Source organism: Rhineura floridana, chromosome 2 (genome assembly GCF_030035675.1).
Source record: "Rhineura floridana isolate rRhiFlo1 chromosome 2, rRhiFlo1.hap2, whole genome shotgun sequence".
Taxonomy (NCBI): Eukaryota; Metazoa; Chordata; class Lepidosauria; order Squamata; family Rhineuridae; genus Rhineura; species Rhineura floridana.
Window position 1 is genome coordinate 59,594,863 of NC_084481.1, and position 22,233 is coordinate 59,617,095.

Here is a 22,233-nt window from a genome sequence, read left to right on the forward strand (position 1 = left end):
AGCCTAGTGTTTGCTTTTCTATATCTGCTAGGAACTTGATCCCCTGAGGGCTTTGTCCATACAAAGACTGTTAACAATAGCCAGGTTTAACTTAGTTTTTACTTTCACTTAAGGATAATTTCCTTGGAAGCAAAAGCTTCTGAAATCAGTGGGAATGACTCTTGTGTGAATGCAAAGATGATCCAGGGACTAATCAAAGAGGTTACTTACTACTGCTGTTATGTACTCTTTCTATAACACGTGACAGTGTTGTTTTTCTATGCTCAATCTTGTTGTCTTGGTTAAGATTTTATATAAAGAAGATATTAGAACAGGAACAGCTATTGAAAAGACGCCTGAGATGCAGAGAATTAAAAAAACCCAGGATGCTATAAGCACGGTACAAAAATTCAGTGGATTTTTAACACTCCTACCTGTGCTTTTTCAACTTACAAAACTTCATCTGCCTTACATGATCTTAACAGCAATTTTGGAATAACTTACAAAACATTTTCACTTAACTTAAAAAGTAATGCTTTTCATCATTAATCAAAATATAGCTTGCTAACTAGCTCCCCTTTCTACATTTACTTTCCTATGTAAAATTAATATTCACATTAGGAAAACTCTATTAACATTTTCTAATATTCAATTAATGTTTATTAGTTCATGAAATATTAAAACTATATTCACATTATAATATTGCCCAAAATGTTGATGAGATACTCATGGTAGCAAATATAGTACAGTAGGGCCCCACTCATACGGCGGGTTATGTTCCAGCCCCCTCCGAAAAGCGAAAACCGCCAAAAAGCAGAACTCATTGAATAGAATGGTGCGCGACGCCCAAAAACTGCTGTAAAAGCAGAACAAGCACCGTATGAGTTGGGCTTTAGTCTAATTGCATCTAATTGAGACCGCCACATTAGCGAAGCGCCGTAAAGCGAAGCGCTGTAAAGCGGGGCCTACTATAATAATATTATAAAATTGATGGTAATTTTTTGATGGAAAAACCCCTTTCAGTTTCTTTCTTATATTCTATTATCTCTCTTTCTGCTTCTCTCTCTGCTTCTCTCCCCACCCACCCCCTCCAGTATATATGGTAGGAAAATATATTTTTTTAAATTATAATTTTTGATTATTTTACTACAATGTCTTACTATCCTTTTTTTGTTTTAAAAAAGAGGTAAACATGTTTTCATTGAATATTGTATTTACCTTTTGGCTAGAATAGGAGGTGGGTGATAAATTCAGATATTTGTCATTTAAACTTGCTTAGAATATCTAGTTTAATTTATTTATTTTAGATTATCAGATAAGCATTTGCATCTAGAATACAGTCTTGCAGTCTTGAAAATCTGGAATAATTCTACTACCCTTTTGCCAGAATCCTGTTAAAGTTAATCATAACTAAATCCCACTGAAGAGCAATTAATTTAGAATTTAAATTAATCTAGGTTAGTTTATACCATTGGTTTCAATGGGATTTGGGCTTTACTGGATCAGGACAAGCTGTTCTTTCTGTATAGATCTATATACATATTAGAGACTATATATAATCTGCACCCTAATCCAGTGGCTCCAATGCATATGCATCAGTTCCAGTATGCACACATGGAGCTTCATGTTCGTAGACGTTTCTTCATCTACTTCTGAGTTAGGCAATATTCTGTGTTTCAAGTGAGGATTCTCTATTGCCCACATGGAACATCCCCTGTGCATACAAAGTCAGTTGTGTGCACCTGAAACTATGGAGTTTTGTCCTATGGCCATAGATTCTAGAATCTAGTTGGAATAAATCCACAGAAAGGATTTGAAGTTCTAAACTGGACTGAAAATTTGATTGTTATCAGCAGCCAGCACAATTTCAAGGAACCCAATATTGACAATGGCCATGATAGGTTTGCTTATAACAGCATTGCATTGGGATGCAGTCTAAATGCATGAATATGCTATGCTGCTCTCTGAAGATCCACTTGGCATTGCTAACACAAGGTAGCATAAAATGGGGTCAGGGGCTGCAAAGGAGAATCTCTGTGGTAGATGTTATAATCAAAACAGTAATTTTTTTCAGCCAGATGGTGCTTGAGGCATGTATATATACTATGGCTCCAAAATAAAATAACCTCATTCTTGTTGAATGATGGATAAAACTACTTTTAAAATGAGGAACCTCCACAAAAGCTGTTTCTAGCCCACTGGCAAAATTATTGGATCAAGGTGCCCATCCATGGCTCTTCTGCTGTTGGGTTGTACATTGTTTCCTAATTTTGTGCAAAGGTCCATCTTGGTGAGGCAATTTCCTCATGGGTGCATGCATGCTTTTAGCTCCCACAAGTGTGTGGTCTTTCAATGATAGCTGTTTATTCTGTTTTCTCATGTGAAATGGATATGTATGTCTCAGGTATATTACGTAAGTCACTTTTTTTTGTCTTTTTTTTCTAAACTGAATACGACTTTGTAGATTAAATACAAGGAGCATATTGGAAAAGGAACTCCCATTTCTGATCTTCCTGAAGTGAAACGTGTCAAGGAGACACAGAAGCACATCAGCTCGGTAATGGCTGATATTTTCTATGCTGATTTGTGTGTGAGCTGTGCTATAATGGTGTGCTGTTCACCTTATTAAATAGACTTTTAATCCCTTGCTAACATGCACTATCATCCTCTTCATCCTTAGAATGGCATTCCTCCAGTATTACTTGAGCTTTAACATCCATTAGCTTTGAGATCTACTTTCTGTACATCTTGAGAGGAGAATATAGGCACATTTAATGCTGAACAGACTGAAATGGACCAAGAGATTTACTCACAGGAATAAAAGAAAACAACAAATAACTGACCAATTTCTTTCCTGTAATGGTTCCTGATCCCTGCCTATGGCAGGTTGGCACACCCATCTACTGGTAGGGCCAGCCCTGTGAGTGGCATCAGCAGTGCCTGGCTGTGATAAAAGGCATTCTGCACATGTTCAGAGACACTCTAAACACAATCCAACACAAAGTGTACCTAAGTTCAATTATGCAAATGGGCTTAATTATGTGTTGGATTGTGGCATCTGTATCTCTTTATCTCTTTAAAATATTTAGATATCAGGACATTGTAAACTCATTATGAAGGCTTCAAAGTAAACCTTGGTAGCGTGCTTCTTGAAGTCCAAGCACGTGTTGCTCCTGGTTCGTGGGTCTGGAACTCCAAACAATTTACTCTAGCTCACTTAATTTGACCTCTTGCTTTATTCAGTAAGGTAATCAATCTTAATGGTCCACCTTACGAGATTATTTCATTTAATTTTGTTTATTAGAAATACTTGTTACGGTTTCTATTGATAATGAATGTAATAATGTATTGAACCACAGATTTGCTGGAGAACATGGGCATTCTATCTAACGAAGTGGCCACTTAAGTGTTGGATATCTTGAGTAAGAGGAGATGTAGGGACATTTATCAAGGAACTGTGCATCTGGTACCAATAAGTAGTACCTTCTCCTGTCTTGATCTCTGCATCTTAACCTTCCCCTGAACTCTTCACCATACCAATTGTTTTTAGAATTCATTTTTGCATAATCCAATTACAGATAGGCACTATAATTACCCTTTTCTAACATCAGATTTACCTCTCTTGCTTTCTGACATTTTGAACTGACTGAATGCTTTATTCACTTAACCATTTTATTTATTTATTTTCTATTTGGGGAAGAGGGCCATTTTGAAAAGGGGTGAAATGCAGGATGTTTTTAAAAAACTGGCAAGAACTTTAGTGTTGTTTTCTCTCTCTTTTTGTTGTTGTTGTGATATGCCTTCAAGTCAATTACGACTTATGGCGACCCTATGAATCTTTCTGGATATATCCATAGGGTTTTCATGGTAAGATGTATTCAGAGGTGGTTTATCATTGCCTTCTCTTTTTTTTTATAAAACCAAAATAGGGGTTAAATCTCAGACCTACAACTTTTTGTTTTTTAGATTTGGCCCTAGATTGTGTCTCAAAGTAATCTCATGACAGAGAGTATTCTGCAAAAACAGAAACTGAATTTTCACCAGCTATTCAGTACCAATATAACAGCTGTTTGTTTCCCCCAAACTTAAACTGGAACTACTTCACAAAAAAGTGATACCTGTAATTCCAGGAGTTTGGAGCTTTCCCCTATAGGCATTCAGAAGACCCTTAAATAGAAAAAATATTGATGGGGATAATCAAAATGCTACCTCTTGGTAGACATCCCTTAAAAGACAACATGCAATGCTTCCTGAAAAGGATGGGAGCGTCTCTAATTGGGCAATTTTATACTTCTACTGGGCATTGTCCAAATATTTATATGCAAAATAAGTGTGTTAATCAATATTCTGCATTGCACAAAGGTTTTTGTGAGCAGGTATCAGCCACCTTCTTACTTCTGTGGGTATTTGTATTTTGCAGGTTTTGTACAAAGAGAATGCAGGGCAAGGAACCCCAATACCGGTTACTCCAGAGATAGAGAGAGTGAAACGCAATCAAGAACACATTAGCTCGGTATTTGTCAATGAAATCAAAACTTAACAACTCATCTTTCTTTTTTCTTTCTTTTAAAAATAACATTCTAACTCTCATTCTTTGCATTCTACTACATGCCATTTCTATGACTCATTCTTCTGGATGTGTGTTAACATTTCCTTTACAATTTTATGCACTTTAAAATAATAAGTAAACAATGACAAAAATACCTGTCATCTTCAATACAGTTAACACTGTGCTCCCTTTCCACACATTGCTTCCCTTAACTTGCTACTTCTGACTTTTCATTCACACATTTAATGAATACGCTGTACTTATCCTTCGCTTTCCCTCACTTTTCAGTACTAGACCAAGCTTGGGATTTAAACATGCGCCATGTCATCAAAGTCCTAGTCACTATATTCAGCCACAATTACTCACCTGGTTTTGAGTGTCTTTTGTGGATACTTTATTGTACCCCACAGGTGTCCTACAAAGAAAACCTGGGGATAGGGACGGCAACTCCTGTTACCCCAGAAATGGAGAGAGTCAAGCGTAATCAAGAGAACATTAGCTCGGTATATTGGAAAATATCTGTCAATAAATCTTTTTAACCATTGCCACCCTATGATAAATATATTTTAATACTTCAACCAGAAATGGAATCCTTCACTGTTCCTTATCTTAATCAAATCACTAAAATGTCACTCCCTGAAGTGGAAAATTAAAGCACTAACTTTGCCATAGGTCTGCAGCAGTTCTGTCTTTATTTATGTATATATTTATATTTATATTTATATATATATTTATATTTATATTTATATATATATTTATATTTATATTTATATATATATATATATATATATATATAAAATAAACTGTCTTTATTTTTCCCACCGTATTCCTTTCCATGTCCCTCATGTGACAATATCATTTGTTTTAAAACAAATGATATTCAGAGTGAATTCAAGATAACAAGAAAGGTTTCTCATAGCCTTTGGCATTTGTGTTGGTGCAGTGCAAACTTAGAATAAAACCATAACTCTGCTCCCTCATAGAATAATAAAACTCTGCTACAAACTGCATATTTAGCCATGAACGGAAGTGTTTGAGATCAACATGTATAATTTCTTTCTCTCTGTGGTTTTTGTTTTTCTGGCCTTGTTTTTCACTTCATAAGGCAAACCATGAAAATGTATTGCATTCTCTATGCTGATGGGGTATTGTAAGATGTGCCACTTAATTTTAATTTTTGACATTCCTTAGGGAGTGTCAAAAAGGTGTTGTACCAAGAGAATTTAGGAAGTGGAACCGCAACACCTATTACTCCAGAGGTGGACAGAGTCAAATGCGATCAAGAAAACTTTAGCTCGGTATTATTGTAATGACCCTCCGTGGCGCAGAGTGGTAAGCGGCGGTAACACAGCCGAAGCTCTGCTCACGTCTGGAGTTCGATTCCAACGGAAGGAGGAAGTCGAATCTCCGGTAAAAGGGGTCGAGGTCCACTCAGCCTTCCATCCATCCGTGATTGGTAAAATGAGTACCTGGCATATGCTGGGGGGGGTAAAGAAAGGCCGGGGAAGGAACTGGCAATCCCACCCCATATATACGGTCTGCCTAGTAAACGTCGCAAGACATCACCCTAAGAGTCGGAAACAACTCGCACTATGAGTGCGGGGACACCTTTACCTTATTATTGTAATGAAAATGCCCTTTAATTTCATTCTCAAATATAATGAACCATTACGAACCTTAACTCCTACTCCATAACATCTATCCTGACTATAGTAGCCTCTGCCCATTATTTCTTTTAAATATACTGAGTTTTTGTCATTCTGGATGGGAAAATAACACAACTGTATTATACCAAGTTCCTTGCAATAAATTCTGCCACAAATTACAAATTTATTCATCATAGGAAGTGTTTGAGGTCAAAATATATAGTCTTTCTCTGTGTGGTTTATGGTTATTATGGCCTGTGTTTGAGATCTCATAAGGAAAACCATAAAACTGTATTGCATTCTCTAAGTTGATGGTGTATTTTAAGATGCACCACTTCATTTTTACTTTGTCACACAGGTGTTGTACAAAGAGAATTTAGGGACTGGAACCCCCACACCGATTACTCCAGAGATGGAGAGAGTCAAACGCAATCAAGAAAACTTTAGCTCGGTATTTTTGTATTTTAAAATGCCTTTAACCTCATTCCCAGATATATTTAACCATTGTGAACCTTAACTCTTCCTCCATAACCTAACTATCCTGATTTTTATAATCAAACTTGATTTTAGTGGCCCCCACTTCTTATTTCTTTATATATCCTGAACAATGTTAAATTTGCTCCCAACTTACATTGGTTGTTATTGTGAACAAGCATGAAAACCAAATTAAGCAAGACAATTTTTGCTCTGTGTATTTTTGACACAATCCTGCCAGATTGTAGTAATATGAATTTCCTTTAATTTTAACAGGAGAGCAAAGCACATACTTAACTTTCTCATTGTAGTCAGTCAGTGGGGTTTAAAATGCTTCTCTTTGACTCGATCATACTCTAACATTAATTTTGTTGTGATATTGCTTTATGTCAATAATAATATCCTTCAAATCCAAACTCTAGTTTCCTTATAGTTTATTTTAGTCTAGGAGTAAGGAATATTGACCCAGGTTCTTTACTACTATGCGACTTACAGCACAATCCCATAATGCTGTAAGTGCTCCAGACACGAGGTGGGTAACCACTAATAAGAGGGTACTTCTGGTAATGACTCCCCAGTAGTGGAATAGACTTCCTGGAGAGGTTTGCCTCCGTTCTATTCTGTTTCCACATTAATCTGGGAATTTGTTTTGATTGCATGAAAATACATATTAAGAAATTGTAGTTTATCACAATATACACATTTCTAAATGTATTTAATCCTAAAATAGGCATTTTTTACATATTTTGGTATTGGTATTTTATTGAGAAAAGAACTTTTTCAAAATTTGGAAGTGCAAAATATGGAAGATATTTATGCTTCAATCTTCCTATTAATCTGGATCTTGCATTGGAATTGCATTGCATTGAAATCTCTATGTTGGAATTCACTGAAATCTAATTCATTGAGCATTCCCAGGTCATAGGTCATTGTGAAGACAGGGCCTCGAACCTGAGGAGTACAGAGAATGGATGCAAACCTGATCTCCCCCGTGCATACATCTGCACAGTGCTAGAATTAAGAACAGGAAGACCAACTTCTGTTACCTGAGAAACAAGAGAGTTACATGTATTCAAGAAAAATGCAGCTTGGTAGTTCCATTTTCACCCTGTTAAAATTAACCTTTCAATCTTTGTTACAGGTTCATTCTGTTTCCTTATATGTAATTGACTTTCAGGGGGGAAAATCCAATATATAATCTTCAGCAGGGGTAGCCAACGTGGTGCCCTACAGTTCTCATCATCCCTGATCATAGGCTATGCTGGCCAGGGCTGATGAGAGTTGTTGCTTTGCAGCTGTTTTGGACTACGTGTTGGCTACCACTGATCTTCAGTTTCTCCCTGCCTTTATTTACATTTTTGCACCCTAACATTTTTTAATTCAATAATCTTGAATATTATTAACCATTTTTCTCAGTCTCCTAAAGCTTTCTCTCTCTTTTTAAAAAATGTTCTTGATTTTTTTAGTCACCATTTATATCTTTGTGACACTGTAAACAGTCTATGGTCTAAATCTCCAGATGGGTTGAACAAGAAGTACAGCACATTTTCAGTCAAAAATGCATCTGTCCAAAATCAATCAGAAAAATAATTCTGCAACCAGCATTGTTGTATTCCTTCCAGAATAAGACACTGGAATCATTTACATCTTATAAAAATATATCAAACATTCACAGTTGATTCCAGCTACAATCAGTCTAAGCTTTCTATGTTATATTTCTGCCTGGGAAATTTGTACCTTGTGATATCTTTCTCAGTGGATTCTTTGCTTTTTGTTTTCCTGGCTAACTGTTGCATTATTTTGCCATGGTGAAATAATGCAACCTTATCCACAACCTGACCAACCCCACCAACATGGGTTGCTACAAGAAATGGCTACAGATATCCTGTTATGAATCTCTAGACTGCCCCACTGTATTGTACCACATATAATTTAGAATGGAGATTTGCAAGAAGATCTACCAGTACAAGGAAATTTTGAACTAACACCACAAAACTCTAAGGGAAATCCAAGCTTAACCGTTCATCCTCAGCCCAACATTCCAGACTTTCTACCCTTGTATCTCAATGGCTTTGTTCATTCCTTGGGTACAATCCCCTCATTAAGTACCTTTAAGTCCCATTGCTGTCCATGGGAGCATTAAGCACATCCCTGAATCTCTCCCACCAAAATCAATAGCATTTAAATGGGCTTAAATTTGACTGGATCACACACATTGTGAATTACATGCATGCACCCATGCCTCTCATGCAACTGGAAGAGAAAAGGCATGAAACCACAGGAAACATATTGTGGAAATATGACATGTAAACAAGTCCTCAGATGCAGGTGCAAACCCAGGAGATCTAAAACCATCTCTCTCTTTTTTTGGCAGATCTAAATTAATTGTTGTTGTTTTTCCTTATTTTTTTTTTTATTCCTCCTTGTCATCATACAGGTGCTTTACAAAGAAAGCCTAGGGACAGGAATTCCAACTCCTGTCACTCCAGAGATTGAGAGAGTCAAACACAACCAAGAAATCATTAGCTCGGTACTTCTGGGGAAACTGTCATTTTAATTCTGTTTTGTAATAAGAATTAACTCTTTCTCTCCCCATGCCAACTGCTTCCAACCAATAGAATTATACCCTATTGTGAAACCTCTTCTCTCTCTTTTATTTTCCACTGCAAGATAGTGTCACATTTTGAAACTTTATAATCCTTTCCATCATTTCTGTGTCTTACACTCATGTCCCTTCTAAAATATAACAATCTCACCTCAACTGTTTGGCATTTTTGCATATGTGTATAATATGCATAGTATGCCTGTTATTCAAAAGAATGATGATGAGTTAAACACTAGCCCTTGTTTTCTCAGGAGAGAAAAAGTGCTTTTATGCATTGTTTTTAAAACTGTAACACAAAATGCCTAGCAAAATAATCACAACCAAATCAGAACTCTATCCTCATGTTTCAGTAACAACAAAACATTTTCTTTATTGCTGCTTTATTTGGCTGCTCTTCTGTCCTCTCCAGGTGTTGTACAAAGAAAATGTAGGGAAAGCAACCTCTACACCTGTCACTCCTGAGATGGAGAGAGTCAAACGCAATCAAGAACACATTAGCTCGGTATTCAAAAGAAGAAGGGGAAAAAACAAAAAGAAACAAGACTCAGTTTCTTTAAAATAACATTAGATGTATTAATGATCTATGCTTTCTAATCAAAAATAGTTCCCAATTTACCTCTTAGCATAAGAATTTCCCCTTTGAATTCTCTGTAACCTAAGCTTTAACATACTACTAGTAGGACTTGACTCACTATTTTTCATTTTTCAGCAAACACAGAATTTCCATCTTTATTTTCTACCTTTCCAATTTTCTCATCCTACTAGATTATTTTCTTATAAGGATGTTGAGTGAAGGCCCCTGTTCCAGATGATACTAAAATCAATGACCTACTAGCTCTACCAGAAGCCAGTGTGATCCGAGTGTTAACATTATAAACTATTAACATGTATTTGTAATCACTGTCATTTTGTGATTTCTGGATACTCTTTTGTATCCTGTAGGTTTTGTACAAAGAGGAATTGGGAAAAGGTACCCCTACACCTGTCACTCCTGAGATGGAGAGAGTCAAACGCAATCAAGAACACATTAGCTCGGTATTCAGAAAAAGAAAAAATAGACCAGAATGGTTTAAGATAACATTAGATGTGTTAAAAAATCATGCTTTCTAATCAAATATAGTATCCATTGTCACTTCTTGGCATAAGCATCCTACCTTTTGAACTGTCTTGCTCTGTGAGCTAAACTTTAACATGTTAGTAGTAGGATTTGGCTTACTTTTTTCTTTTTTCATTTGAAAACGCAATGTTTGGTTTGTATTCATACCTTTCCAGCCTGGTCTTCCTACTAGATTATTTCCTTATATGGGTGTTGATTAAAGGTCTCTGTCCAGATGACACTGAAATCAACAGCCAGCTAGCTTAACTGGAAGTTGGTGTGATCCAAGTATTAACATTGTAAGCCAATAATGTTTATCTGCAGTTTGTCATTATGTGATTTCTGGATATCCTTCTGCATCCTGTAGGTTTTGTACAAAGAAGGATTGGGGAAAGGTACCCCTACACCTGTCACTCCTGAGATGGAGAGAGTCAAGCGCAATCAAGAGTTCATTAGCTCGGTACATTTTGAAAACAAATCTTTTCTTTAAAAAACAGTAACATCCTAACAAACTATGGGAATTTTCCCTTCTAGTATCTAACAGTATGCTTTCTTCGTGAAGTAAAATACTCACCTTTATGTAAAATACTCACCTTTTATTGATAAAATAAATCTGATATTTAGTATTTAATAGACTGACCATAGAATTTAAAGAGTTTTCATAACCTTGCAGTGATGACTAGAGGACTCTATCCAGGCACTGTTAGACTCTATGATTTCTGGTCCACATAACAAAGTTCTTGAGAAGGTCCTATGAGTGGTTAATAATAATAACAACACTTCAATCATTTGGTGAATATGGCATATTCAGAGTCTTATGAACCCATCTACACTTATGAATGCCACTTAACTGGTAGTTTCATAAGATGTCGTAAGAGAACATATTTAGGCAGAAACACAATTGGCACTGGTACTTTGTTGATAATGGTGTTTGAGACAAAATGCTTTAATACACATCTACACAGAATTCAGCAGAGTCAGCATTCATGAGATAGGACTCAGAGGGCAGTATTCAACAAACCCATCCCGCTAGTGCACAGATCAACACCAGTGTAATAGGATTTCCACTTCTCCTCCCCTTGCCTTGTGCCTTCCCCAAATCTGCTCTGAAGTGTTGGGGAAACCCCTAGAACAGATTTAGGGGGTGCATTGGGGGACGAGGGAGGGGAACTCCCCTTGTGCAAGCAAAAATCTACTTACTTAGTGCTATGTTAAATGCAACCCATAGTCAGGAGCAGTAATGACCTCCCTTCCACAACTGAACAACCAGTGCAAATGTGAAAACATGCTGCCCAATGAAGAACACAAGATAATTTGTAACGAAAATGTTAAACACTGATAAGAAACTGGACCATGATTTTATACATGATGTTTCCCTGGGCACAGCTATTATACAGAGATGGATGTTGCCAACTGGATAGAATCCTTAAAATAATATATTTTCTTTTAATTAATTTTCCTGCTTAATTCTTCTGTTATACTGATCCTTGGATGTTGCTTTTATTAATTCATTTGTATGAGAACAGTTTACAGTTCCTATTATGTGACTTCTAGATACATGCCCTGGTCTCCTCTCGCTTAGACTACTGTAATGCGCTCTACGTGGGGCTGCCCTTGAAAACGGTCCGGAAACTACAGCTGGTACAGAATGTGGCGGCACGTTTGATAAAGAACAGCTGTCGCTGTGGTCACATCACTCCAGTATTAGTAGATCTTCACTGGTTACCAGTTGTTTACCGGGCCCAATTCAAAGTGCTGGTATTAACCTTTAAAGCCCTATACGATTTCGGCCCAGTTTATCTGAAGGAGCGCCTCCAGCATCACCAATTATGCCGCCTGACAAGATCAGCCACACAAGACCTTCTCTCAGTCCCACCAGTTAAAACAGCTAGGCTGGTGCGGACCAGAGAGAGATCATTTTCGATTGTGGCCCCCACCCTCTGGAATTCCCTTCCTCTAGATCTCCGCCATGCCCCCTCCTTGATGGCTTTCCGCCGATCTTTGAAGACCTGGCTATTCAGGCAGGCCTATGGGTTTTCTGGGGTGGGTTAGTTTTTAATGCTGCTGACTGTATTTAAGAGTGGGCAGTTTAATTATTGAATGTTGTTGTGATTTTATATTGTATTTTATTATGCTGTTGTACGTCGCCTAGAGTGGCCGTTATCGGCCAGATAGGTGACTCAAAAATAAAATTTTATTATTATTATTATAATTATTATTATATATATTTTATACATTGTGGGTCTTTCCTCAAAGGAAAAGTGAGATATGACTCCTAACAGCTCTCAGCCTAGACATGGGAAGGCTCAAATGGATACCGCAATCCTTTACACATCTGATGTCAATACACCCTAGCCCGATAGAATTGTGTAGGAGATTGTAGCCATAGTTAAGAACACTTGAGCTCCTATGTCATCTAAGCTACAGAAACAAAATAGGTATATGAAAGCATATATTTAATATCTTAAAAGGTTTGATCTGTCATTTTTATACTGGGCTCTATATAGGGTGTATATATATATATATATATATATATATATATAACATATATACATCTAAAAGAGACTTATTTTTGAGGTGTTCCCCCCTCTATTATGACACTTTTTTTTCAAAACAGGTATTTTATTTGCATTATATTTTGTGATTTTTGGAAACTTTTTACAATCTTTAGGTTTTGTACAAAGAAAATTTGGGGCGAGCAACCCCAACACCTATCACTCCAGAGATGGAAAGAGCCAAACGCAATCAAGAAAACGTTAGCTTGGTATTGAAAGAAAAATAAAATTACTTTTAAAGAAATAATAACATCTAATAATAACCTTGTCCTGCATCTCCTTATCTATTTTATATTCCTAAAGAAAACACTTATTTTATTTTTATTGATGTTGTTTTAAAAATATTTTTTCTTTTTATCTTTTTCTTTTTTGCTTCACCCAATAACTTCTTAACCATTTTGTTTCTTGAATTCTTGAAACCTATGCAGTGATGGGTATGATTAAACAGTAACACAACTTAACACAGTGTTCACCAACAATAATCTAATCTTTGATTTCTGGACACTTTCTTGTATGCTGTAGGTGTTGTACAAAGAGAACTTGGGAAAAGGAACCCCGACATCTATCACTCCAGAGATGGAGAGAGCCAAACGCAATCAAGAAAACATTAGCTCGGTATTTTTCAGGAGATAAAAAATGGAACGATCTAGAAAATATATAACTTTTAACACCATAAACAGTATAATCCTTTCCCTACTCAATTTAAACATTATGCCCAACTATTAACTTTATTAATATTATATCTTTACTTTGACATTTAAAATACTAAAAATGTAAACTAAAATATGTTTGTTTCTTATTCCTAGTATGTAGAATTTAAATTTTAATACATAGTTTAAAGATTTTTAAGTAACCACTGACTTCAAATGACTGCTTAACGGCTTCTAACATTTAATATCATCATGGGTTTACTGGTGTGTTTAACCAAATGAAATGGCTTTGGTTCTGCATTTTATATCTTTCTTTGAAACAGCCTGTAATCTACATAAACACAAAGCTCTGAGGGGGTCTTCCTATGGCTGGCTCTGAAGGAGGCAAGGTGTGGCCAATGCTTTGGCCCTGAGGCTCACAGAAATAATCTAGTGGAAACTGGATTAAATTGTTAAAACAAAAGCACCAGACAACATTTCCTCCTCCCAGTCTGCCTTGTTCTCCTCCTTATGGCATATGCTCAATGTGTTGCATGCATCGGTATTCTGTGTACCTACTCTTCTAGAAAGTGTGTTCAGTATACAGATCCAGAGGCAGGCACCTTTATTCAGTGATCACTTAGAATAATGGAGGCTCTGAAATGTATACATTTAAATGTATACATTTACATGTATACACACTCATATGAAAATGGAAATGGACTGCCTTCAAGTCGATCCCGATTTATGGTGACCTTATGAATAGGGTTTTCATGGTAAGCGGTATTCAGAGGGGGCTTACCATTGCCTCCCTCTGAGGCTGAGAGGCAGTGACTGGCCCAAAGTCACCCAGTGAGCTTTATGGCCATGTGGGGATTCGAGCCCTGGTCTCCCAGGTCATAGTTCAGCACCTTAACCGCTACACCACACTGGCTCTCATATCACTCATAAGGATTTCATAATTCATTCAGTGGCAGCTCCACTTGCATAACAGGATGGGTGAAGTTGCCCCCTGTATTGAAGTGAACTAGGAGGGATGCTTCAATCTTAAATGTTGCCACCAAAGATTTAGGAGGGGAGTGTTCATTGGTATGCCAGTTCGACATCTTAGAAAACAATGCCTTTTCTATGACCATGTTGTAGTAAAAACCATCAATTGTTTTCTTGTCCCTGTTCATATACCTACTCATCCAAATACGGCTGAAGGACCTTAATTACCATGTGTCCATTATCACGTATCAGTGGCAACAGTTGCATGCTGGTTTTGCAGGTTCTAGCCAAATTAATTGAGGAAATTAGCATATGACAGCAGAAAAGAAACAGAATCTGAGAGGTTTTTGTGGGGAGGCAGGGGTTATTATTATATTCTATTTAAGTTAATTGGTGCCTACATTTTACATAAATCTGCTGGAGGTGGCAGCACTAACCATTGCTTTTCTTTGGTTTGTCAAAGTCAGCTTAAGGCAATCAGTTCCCCTAGAGAACCATCTCCTAGACAAGAGACTAGATATGTGGGAGGGACAGCTGGGAAATAGGACAAGGGTCATTTATATGAGCCAGAGGTGTGTCTCAGACAGATAAATCTCAAATGGTTTGCATGGAGAATAGTGGAATTGATTGTTAATAATGTTGGTGAAGATGAAAACTTTCTGAGTTTTGAACGGATGAACCAGTACTAATTAAATTATTGTACATGTGTTTTTCTATATCAGCAAGTGCTCATGTGACCAAGGAAAAGGTAGGGTGTGTGGGAGAGGATGGACTCCTGAAGCCAGGGTCCACAAATTTTCCACGGATTACTTGGGGAGGCTATCTCCCCAAATTTTGTGTGAAATTTTGCAGGCCTCCTCTTGTAACATCCCAAGAGCCATCATGCTGCTTCTGCAACATTTAGGTGGATTGCTTTGATGCATTCCATATGAGGCTGTCCTTGGTTAAATATTTAAAAACCTCTGCTGGTATAGAATGTGGTGGGAGTATAGAATCTGGATAGGAGTGAGGCACGGAGAGCCCATTATCCCTGAGCTTTTATGGCCAGTTATGTCTCTTTTGTGTCTCTCTGGAGACAATTCAAGATGTTGGTTTTCACCTAAACAGTTTGAGACCTCCCTTTTTATTCCTTCACAGTCTTTAAGAACATATGTGAGCATTTTCTTGCCTTTATCAGCTGTGCTTCAAGTTTACATAGGGACAGGCAGAAATGGCCTTTTGATGATTGCCACATGACATCTTGGGGGCATTCCCATTCCCTACAGAGTAGCTGAAGTAGTGAGCCTAAGCATTTTGCTGGAAGTGCTTTAAAATAGGAATATGAAGCTGGACAGCTTTCATTTGCCACATTATTGCACATTTAGTTGACATTTTATTTCAAGGACTATAGGTCTGTGGTAAACACATGCTTTGAATGCAGTAGGCCCCAAGTGTAATTACTGGCATTTCTAGGTAAATAGATCAGTGTGCAGGTGATATGAAAGACCTCTGCCTGAGACCTTGCTGAGTTGCTGTCTATCAGAGCAGACAATACTAGGCTAAATAGACAAATAACCTGACCTGGTATAAGGTAGCTCTCTATCTCGTGCTGTTGTATTGCTATTGTTTTATTACTCACCTACAGGTCTTGGGGTGGATTTGGAAATCTATGTAAATCTCTATAATTATGCTCTTACATTCACAAAAGCCTTCCAAAGACCATATTTATAGTTAGTAAAAGACAACTGTGGTATAATCTTGTGATGGGCCCATCAATAGTTATCACAAACTGTTTGCATCTGTCTTCAGAGCTTCTTCATTCTTCATATCTTATCACTTCTACATAAAACTTCTCTTAAAATCTGTTCTCTGATTGACTGGGCCACATGTACTCACACTCTCTCGTTTTGTTAGGTCCTCTACTCTGACAGTTTCCGGAAACAAGTGCAAGGCAAAGCAGCTTTTGTCTTGGATACCCCTGAAATGAGACGAGTTCGGGAGACGCAACGGCACATTTCCACAGTAAGTATTGCTTTTTGTGAGGCCAGGAAACTGGCTGCGGTAGTAAACCATCAATGGTGACTCGTTTAGCAATGCTTAGTCTGCCTTAAGATGTAACTGTTCTGGGTACAACCTTAATTAAAAGGCAAATGCAGGGATCAGCTCTACTTTCACAGTTTGCTGGAACTGGACATATCTAGTAAAGCCAATGGAGCTCATGTTCTTCTGAACTAGTTAATGAGGCAAGGTAAGCAGAAATATAGTAGTAAGCATTAAGACATGGGCAGCTGTAATTAACAGCCTATTGTCTTGAAAATTCCAGGTGAAATACCATGAAGACTTTGAAAAGACCAAAGGCAGCTTCACACCTGTAGTTACTGACCCTATAACAGAACGTGTCAAGAAGAACATGCAGGATTTCAGTGATATTAACTACAGGGGCATTCAGAGAAGAGTCGTGGAAATGGAGCGAAAGCGGGTAGATCAGGACCAAGACTTCACAGGTACTCAGATTTGATGCTGTTTTTTTCCCTTCTCTGTAAATGAACCTTATGAAGCAGTTACATAGTTGACTGTGATATTGTAGTAGAAACAATATTTATAGTGATGTGAGTTCACATTGTTATTTATTTGTTTAATTCAAATTCTTTGGGAGGAAGGGTGGGATTACAAATACTTCTGTCTTGTAAAATTGATATTATCTTCAATGCACCAGTCCTGAATCCTGTGCTTATCATTGTTTCCAGTTAACCAAATCTGCTTGGACAATTCACTTCTCCCCTAACATAGCATGTGCTTTCCTGGAATATGCAAGGTTATTAATGAGAAGTTGCCTTATATTGAGGTGCTCCATTTAGCTTAGTATCATCTAGTCTGTTCATTTCTCTGTTAATCTTTAGGTTGGATTGGTATATGCTCCACATGGGGCTTGCCTTGATTATATGGCAGCTACCTCTAGCTATCAGTGGGGCACCAGGGGCACATTCTGCCAGGTACTAAAGAGTGAACCTTGAATACATGCAAAACATGCATCCTACCACATAGCTACGGGCTGTTCCCTAATGGTGTGATTTTGGGGAGGTGGGGTGTCAACATTGTTAAACTAAAAAAGAAAAATATTCTTTCCCATTTATTATCCATTCTGGCCAAAAATTAGGAAATGCTGTAGAACACACCATTGAAATGTATCTTTTGTCCTGTAGATTCCAGGATCAGTTTTTATGTCTTGTTGGACACTGAATGTTCATCTCTGACTTTACGGGTATAAGAAAATGAAGGACAACAATGAAAATAAAACCACCACAGCCTCACTCTAACCCACCTGTCTTTTGCAGATCTTCGTGTGTGGCGTACAAATCCTGGATCAGTCTTTGACTATGACCCAGCAGAAGACAACATTCAGTCCAGAAGCTTACACTTGATTACTGGTATATTATGAAGTCTGTGACATTACATGAATCATTGTGGATGGATGGCAAGACTTGTAACCCCACAGTTTTATACTTTAAACACTCCACAGATATAGCTTTACTCTGTTTGACAACAGCATACTTAGTTGAAAAATCCAGATGTCACATGTTCTCCCTCACTGTAAATTTCTTCATCTTTGTCCCCCTAGTTCAAGCCCAACGACGCAACCGAGAGCAATCCCGCTCTGCCAGTGCACTGAGCCTCAGTGCTGGTGATGAAAAATCTGATCATTCAGAGGGTGCTGATCAGCGTCTCTCCTATTACAGCAACGGAGGTTTCTTTACCACATCTGCAACAGGTACAAGGGACTGAAGACTGCGTCAGTCTTGCAGGGATACTATTTTAGGTTTTGGGCAGGGGAAAAGTGCAAATAAATTTCAGGTAGGGGATTTGTAGCAAGGTTCACAGGCCCACTCTTTAATATATTGTATTTTAAGAGCATTTGCTCCATGGTTATTTTTTACATGCTTGATAAGGACCAGAAATACAGATGCTTTAGAGGAATAATTACATGTGGCCAGAAACAAACTGAAAGAAGAATTCTGTCCTCCCACCTCCCCACTTGGCAAAACTACAATCTTGCAAACATATTAAGGGGGAGCTTCATGCAAAGTTGTTGGTATATTATTACACACAAGGCGCATGGCATGGATACACAAGGCTGTCAGAGTTTCAGAATGCTTCACAACACTGGTAATTTTCAGTAGTAACCTTCATAGTATGGTTACAGCCAACAGGCAGCATAACAAATTAGAATTACCGAACATAAAACAGTAACTAATTCAGTGCAAGCTGCTATATACTATCAGAGATATCAAGGAGATTCTTCATCCTAGGGAGCTTTCTTGTCTCACAGGTAATAATTCTATTATTTATTTATTCACCTGTTTAAAATCCACACTTTCATAAGAATGTAGTAATGCGGTATACATCATACAAAAATAAAATAATCAAAAAGCAACCATAAAAAGATCACTAGAAACATCAATAAATACAGATTAGTTATAACGGAAAAATTGAAATGGCAAAGGCCTGTCTACACAATATAGTTTTCAAAAGACATCTGAGTCATTCTAAAGCCTTTTGTGTTCCCAGTGTTGATTTTTTTGCTATTTCTCTCAGCAGAAACTGGCAGGAGTTGGCCAATCCACGAAAAAAGAGCTACTACAACTACATTTTTTTTAAAGACAGAGCCACTTCATCATGTTAGAAACTCATTAATTTCTGCTGATTTGCACCAGCCATCACTACCTCATAAAATGTGACCAATCACCAAGCCCTATTCAACACACTGAATTTTTTGTGAAGAGAATCAAACCCTTCTTTTGGTTTCTCATTTTTCATTTCTTTTCCTAGTGGGCTACAAACACGCTAAAACTGTAGAGCTCCCACAACAAAGATCATCTTCTGTTGGCACCCAGCAGACAACAGTGTCTTCCATCCCTTCTCATCCATCTACTGCAGGGGTAAGCAAAACTGATTCTCTGCTCAGGTTACTCTTCCTGTTTGGTAAACAGGCTTCTGAACTCTGTCTATTTGTGCAAAAGGCTTCTGTCTTGGGGAGAAATACTTACATATCTGAATGAGTTGTCAGCATTGTTATCTTGAATGTATGCTTGCTGATGGGAGAGGGTAGGGGTCTGGTTCCTAAACACTCTCTTCTTCCCCAAGAGATTATTTAATTTGATTTAATGTTTATATATCTCTTTTTCTACTGAAATATTTGAGCTCAAAGCAGCTTTCAACAAATAAAAACATTTTTAAAAAACCATCCAGCATTTCCATCAGTATTATCCTATCGAAAAACACAATGATCTCAGTAGAGCAAAAAGAGAATCCAATAAATGACTGTGATTCAGTACGAACTCGAATTATTAAGGTTGAGACTTTCAGAACCTCGAGAGGATGGATGGTGTGTTCCAACATATTGAATGTATAGTAAATAAATGAGAGCATTTCTTTTTCTTTTGCAAATGACCACAACAGAAGACGTACCGTGCCATGTATGACTACACTGCAGCGGATGCCGATGAGGTCTCCTTTAAAGATGGTGATGCAATAGTCAATGTTCAGGCCATTGATGAAGGCTGGGTGTACGGCACTGTGCAAAGAACAAGCAAAACAGGCATGCTTCCAGCCAACTACGTAGAAGCGGTTTAAGCCAGTAAAGGAGGCAATGTATCAACATGGTAAATAGAAAGGCACTTTACACTATGGATGGCCACTGTAGTCCGTAACACTCCCTCAGGTGCCTTGTTGCTTTCCTCTGTTGATATGCATTAGGCATTGCCTGTTACACAAAATGCTCCAAAGGAATCAAATGCTTAAGATTCTCATCACAGAAACAGTGGGAAAAGCCATCCTATTAGCCTTCATTTCTATCTTGATTAACTGGACTTGCATATTCAAACCCTATTTAAGAGAATTGTTTGGATCTAAGTTCCAAGATACTGTCGCCTTTTTTGTTTGGAATCAAGGTGAATGTCTGCACTATTCAAAAACATTTTTTTAATGGAACATCTGATTGTGTTGGTTTTAACAGTTTTCTTATCAAGAGATGTAGTGTTCTCCTGGAATATTATAAAAATAGCTGAATGTATTTATTTCTGTTCCAAGTACGCAATTATGTAACGCTAACATATGAAACCAGCCAAAAGATACATGGAAAAAGTCTATCCTTTTGTCTGCTTAGAGAACTCTGATGCATGCCTTATTCATCTGAGTGTTCATGGGTCAAGGTGCTGTTATTCCCTCTCAAATTAGTAACTAATAAATTTCACACCTCTGCACACCTGATTATGTGCTTATTTTATGTTGTATGTAGGAAAAAAATGAAACATTGGATGTTCAGTTTGAATGTTCTTTCTTGGATGCAGGAGGATCCCAGAACCACCATGGTTTTCAGCCCCTAGCGGCCACTATAGGCACAAATACTGTCACCTCCCAGTTCTGACCTGTAGCCAAGCCAACAGAGACTCTGAAATTCATTGGACTGATGTTATTGGCATGAGGAAAGTAACCCTGAATGACAGCAGCATCAGTGAAGTAGCTCTGAGAGTCTTGAATGGGGGCTTTGCGTGTAGATTCCAAATGGGAAGGTATACTATGGATGGATTTAAAAGGCACACTCTTCCAGCGTTATATGGGGCTGAAGCCCTAACACACACTCTTTTTATTGAAAAGTTGAAAAAAAGGACTGAAATCTGCCTCCAAAGCATGTTAGGTGCTGTGTTTTTCCCCCCAAGATGGACACTCTCGGGTCCTAACTCACTCCTACCTTTCTATGAATGGGGTTTTCATGGTGGGCGGAGGGTGTTTGCCACTGCCTTCCTCTGAGGCTGGGGGGCAGTGGCTGGCCCAGGGTCACCAAGTGGGCTTCATGGCTGCATGGGGATTTGAACCCTGGTCTCCCAGGTCGTAGACGAACACTCTAAGACACTACAGGTTACTAAATCTTCCTAAGGGTAACATTCAGCATGTTTCCCTAGACTGCCCCAGATTCCTCAAAGCAAACATCTTAACATAGACCTGAGAAAGATGATCTTGATTGTCCCAGAATGCAGGACATGGAATAATGGGCTCAACTTACAGAAAGCTAGATTTCGGCTGGACATTAGGAAAACTTCCTAATTGTTAGAGCAGTATCAGAATGGAACCAATACCTGGTGGGGGGGGGCTCTCCGACACTGGAGGCATTCAAGAGGCAGCTGGACAGCCATCTGTTGGGTATGCTTTAACTTGGATTCCTGCACTGAGCAGGAGATTGGACTCGATGGTCTTATAGGCCCCTTCCAACTCTACGATTCTATGATCTCAGGTGCATAGCTAGCTCCACCTAGTGGTTGAAGATGGAAGGAGCGCTGTTCAATTTTGTAGTGACTTCCTGCTCTCCGTGGCTACTTGCTACAGTTCTCTTTCTGCCTTCACGAAAGACGGTTGATTCTGCTTTCTGCTCAGCTTTGGTTCAGGCCTGTATTCCTTCATTTTCGTGTTGTCCCTTCCTAGAGTGTTCGTTTCTTTCCCTATCTGGGTACTAGTGTTTTTCTTCCCCATTTGTGTTGGTTTTTTTTAAAAAAAGCTCATTTCCCCCCACTCCACTCCCTACCGGGATAAAACCACAGTGTTTTTGGCTACTTGCAAAGGGCGGCTACATTACTCACCTTGGGCCCTTTCATATCTCACTGGTCTTCACCAACCTCATCGTTAATGGCCCACTGTTTCAGCTTTTCCAGGCACAGCAGCCTCAAATTAATCCCTAGC

At 38.1% G+C, this 22,233-nt stretch overlaps 1 protein-coding gene across 15 annotated transcripts in view; it reads left to right on the plus strand.

Annotated features, from left to right (window-relative positions):
• Nucleotides 1–20,762, plus strand: part of NEB (nebulin) — a 293,643-nt gene extending 272,881 nt beyond the window's left edge. For 4 of the 15 annotated variants that reach the window (XM_061608784.1, XM_061608785.1, XM_061608798.1 and 1 more), the window contains 17 exons: nucleotides 287–379; nucleotides 2,444–2,536; nucleotides 4,400–4,492; nucleotides 4,939–5,031; nucleotides 6,533–6,625; nucleotides 9,086–9,178; nucleotides 9,663–9,755; nucleotides 10,196–10,288; nucleotides 10,717–10,809; nucleotides 13,021–13,113; nucleotides 13,427–13,519; nucleotides 16,417–16,524; nucleotides 16,826–17,006; nucleotides 17,838–17,930; nucleotides 18,122–18,271; nucleotides 19,330–19,439; nucleotides 19,960–20,762. In XM_061608784.1, the coding sequence (XP_061464768.1) occupies nucleotides 287–379; nucleotides 2,444–2,536; nucleotides 4,400–4,492; nucleotides 4,939–5,031; nucleotides 6,533–6,625; nucleotides 9,086–9,178; nucleotides 9,663–9,755; nucleotides 10,196–10,288; nucleotides 10,717–10,809; nucleotides 13,021–13,113; nucleotides 13,427–13,519; nucleotides 16,417–16,524; nucleotides 16,826–17,006; nucleotides 17,838–17,930; nucleotides 18,122–18,271; nucleotides 19,330–19,439; nucleotides 19,960–20,133 (1,839 nt within the window). In that variant the 3' untranslated portion in view covers nucleotides 20,134–20,762. The remainder of the gene's footprint in view (nucleotides 1–286; nucleotides 380–2,443; nucleotides 2,537–4,399; nucleotides 4,493–4,938; nucleotides 5,032–6,532; nucleotides 6,626–9,085; nucleotides 9,179–9,662; nucleotides 9,756–10,195; nucleotides 10,289–10,716; nucleotides 10,810–13,020; nucleotides 13,114–13,426; nucleotides 13,520–16,416; nucleotides 16,525–16,825; nucleotides 17,007–17,837; nucleotides 17,931–18,121; nucleotides 18,272–19,329; nucleotides 19,440–19,959) is intronic. The other 11 variants (XM_061608788.1, XM_061608799.1, XM_061608789.1 and 8 more) reach the window with 10 other exon arrangements.
• The last annotated feature ends 1,471 nt before the right edge of the window (nucleotides 20,763–22,233 follow it).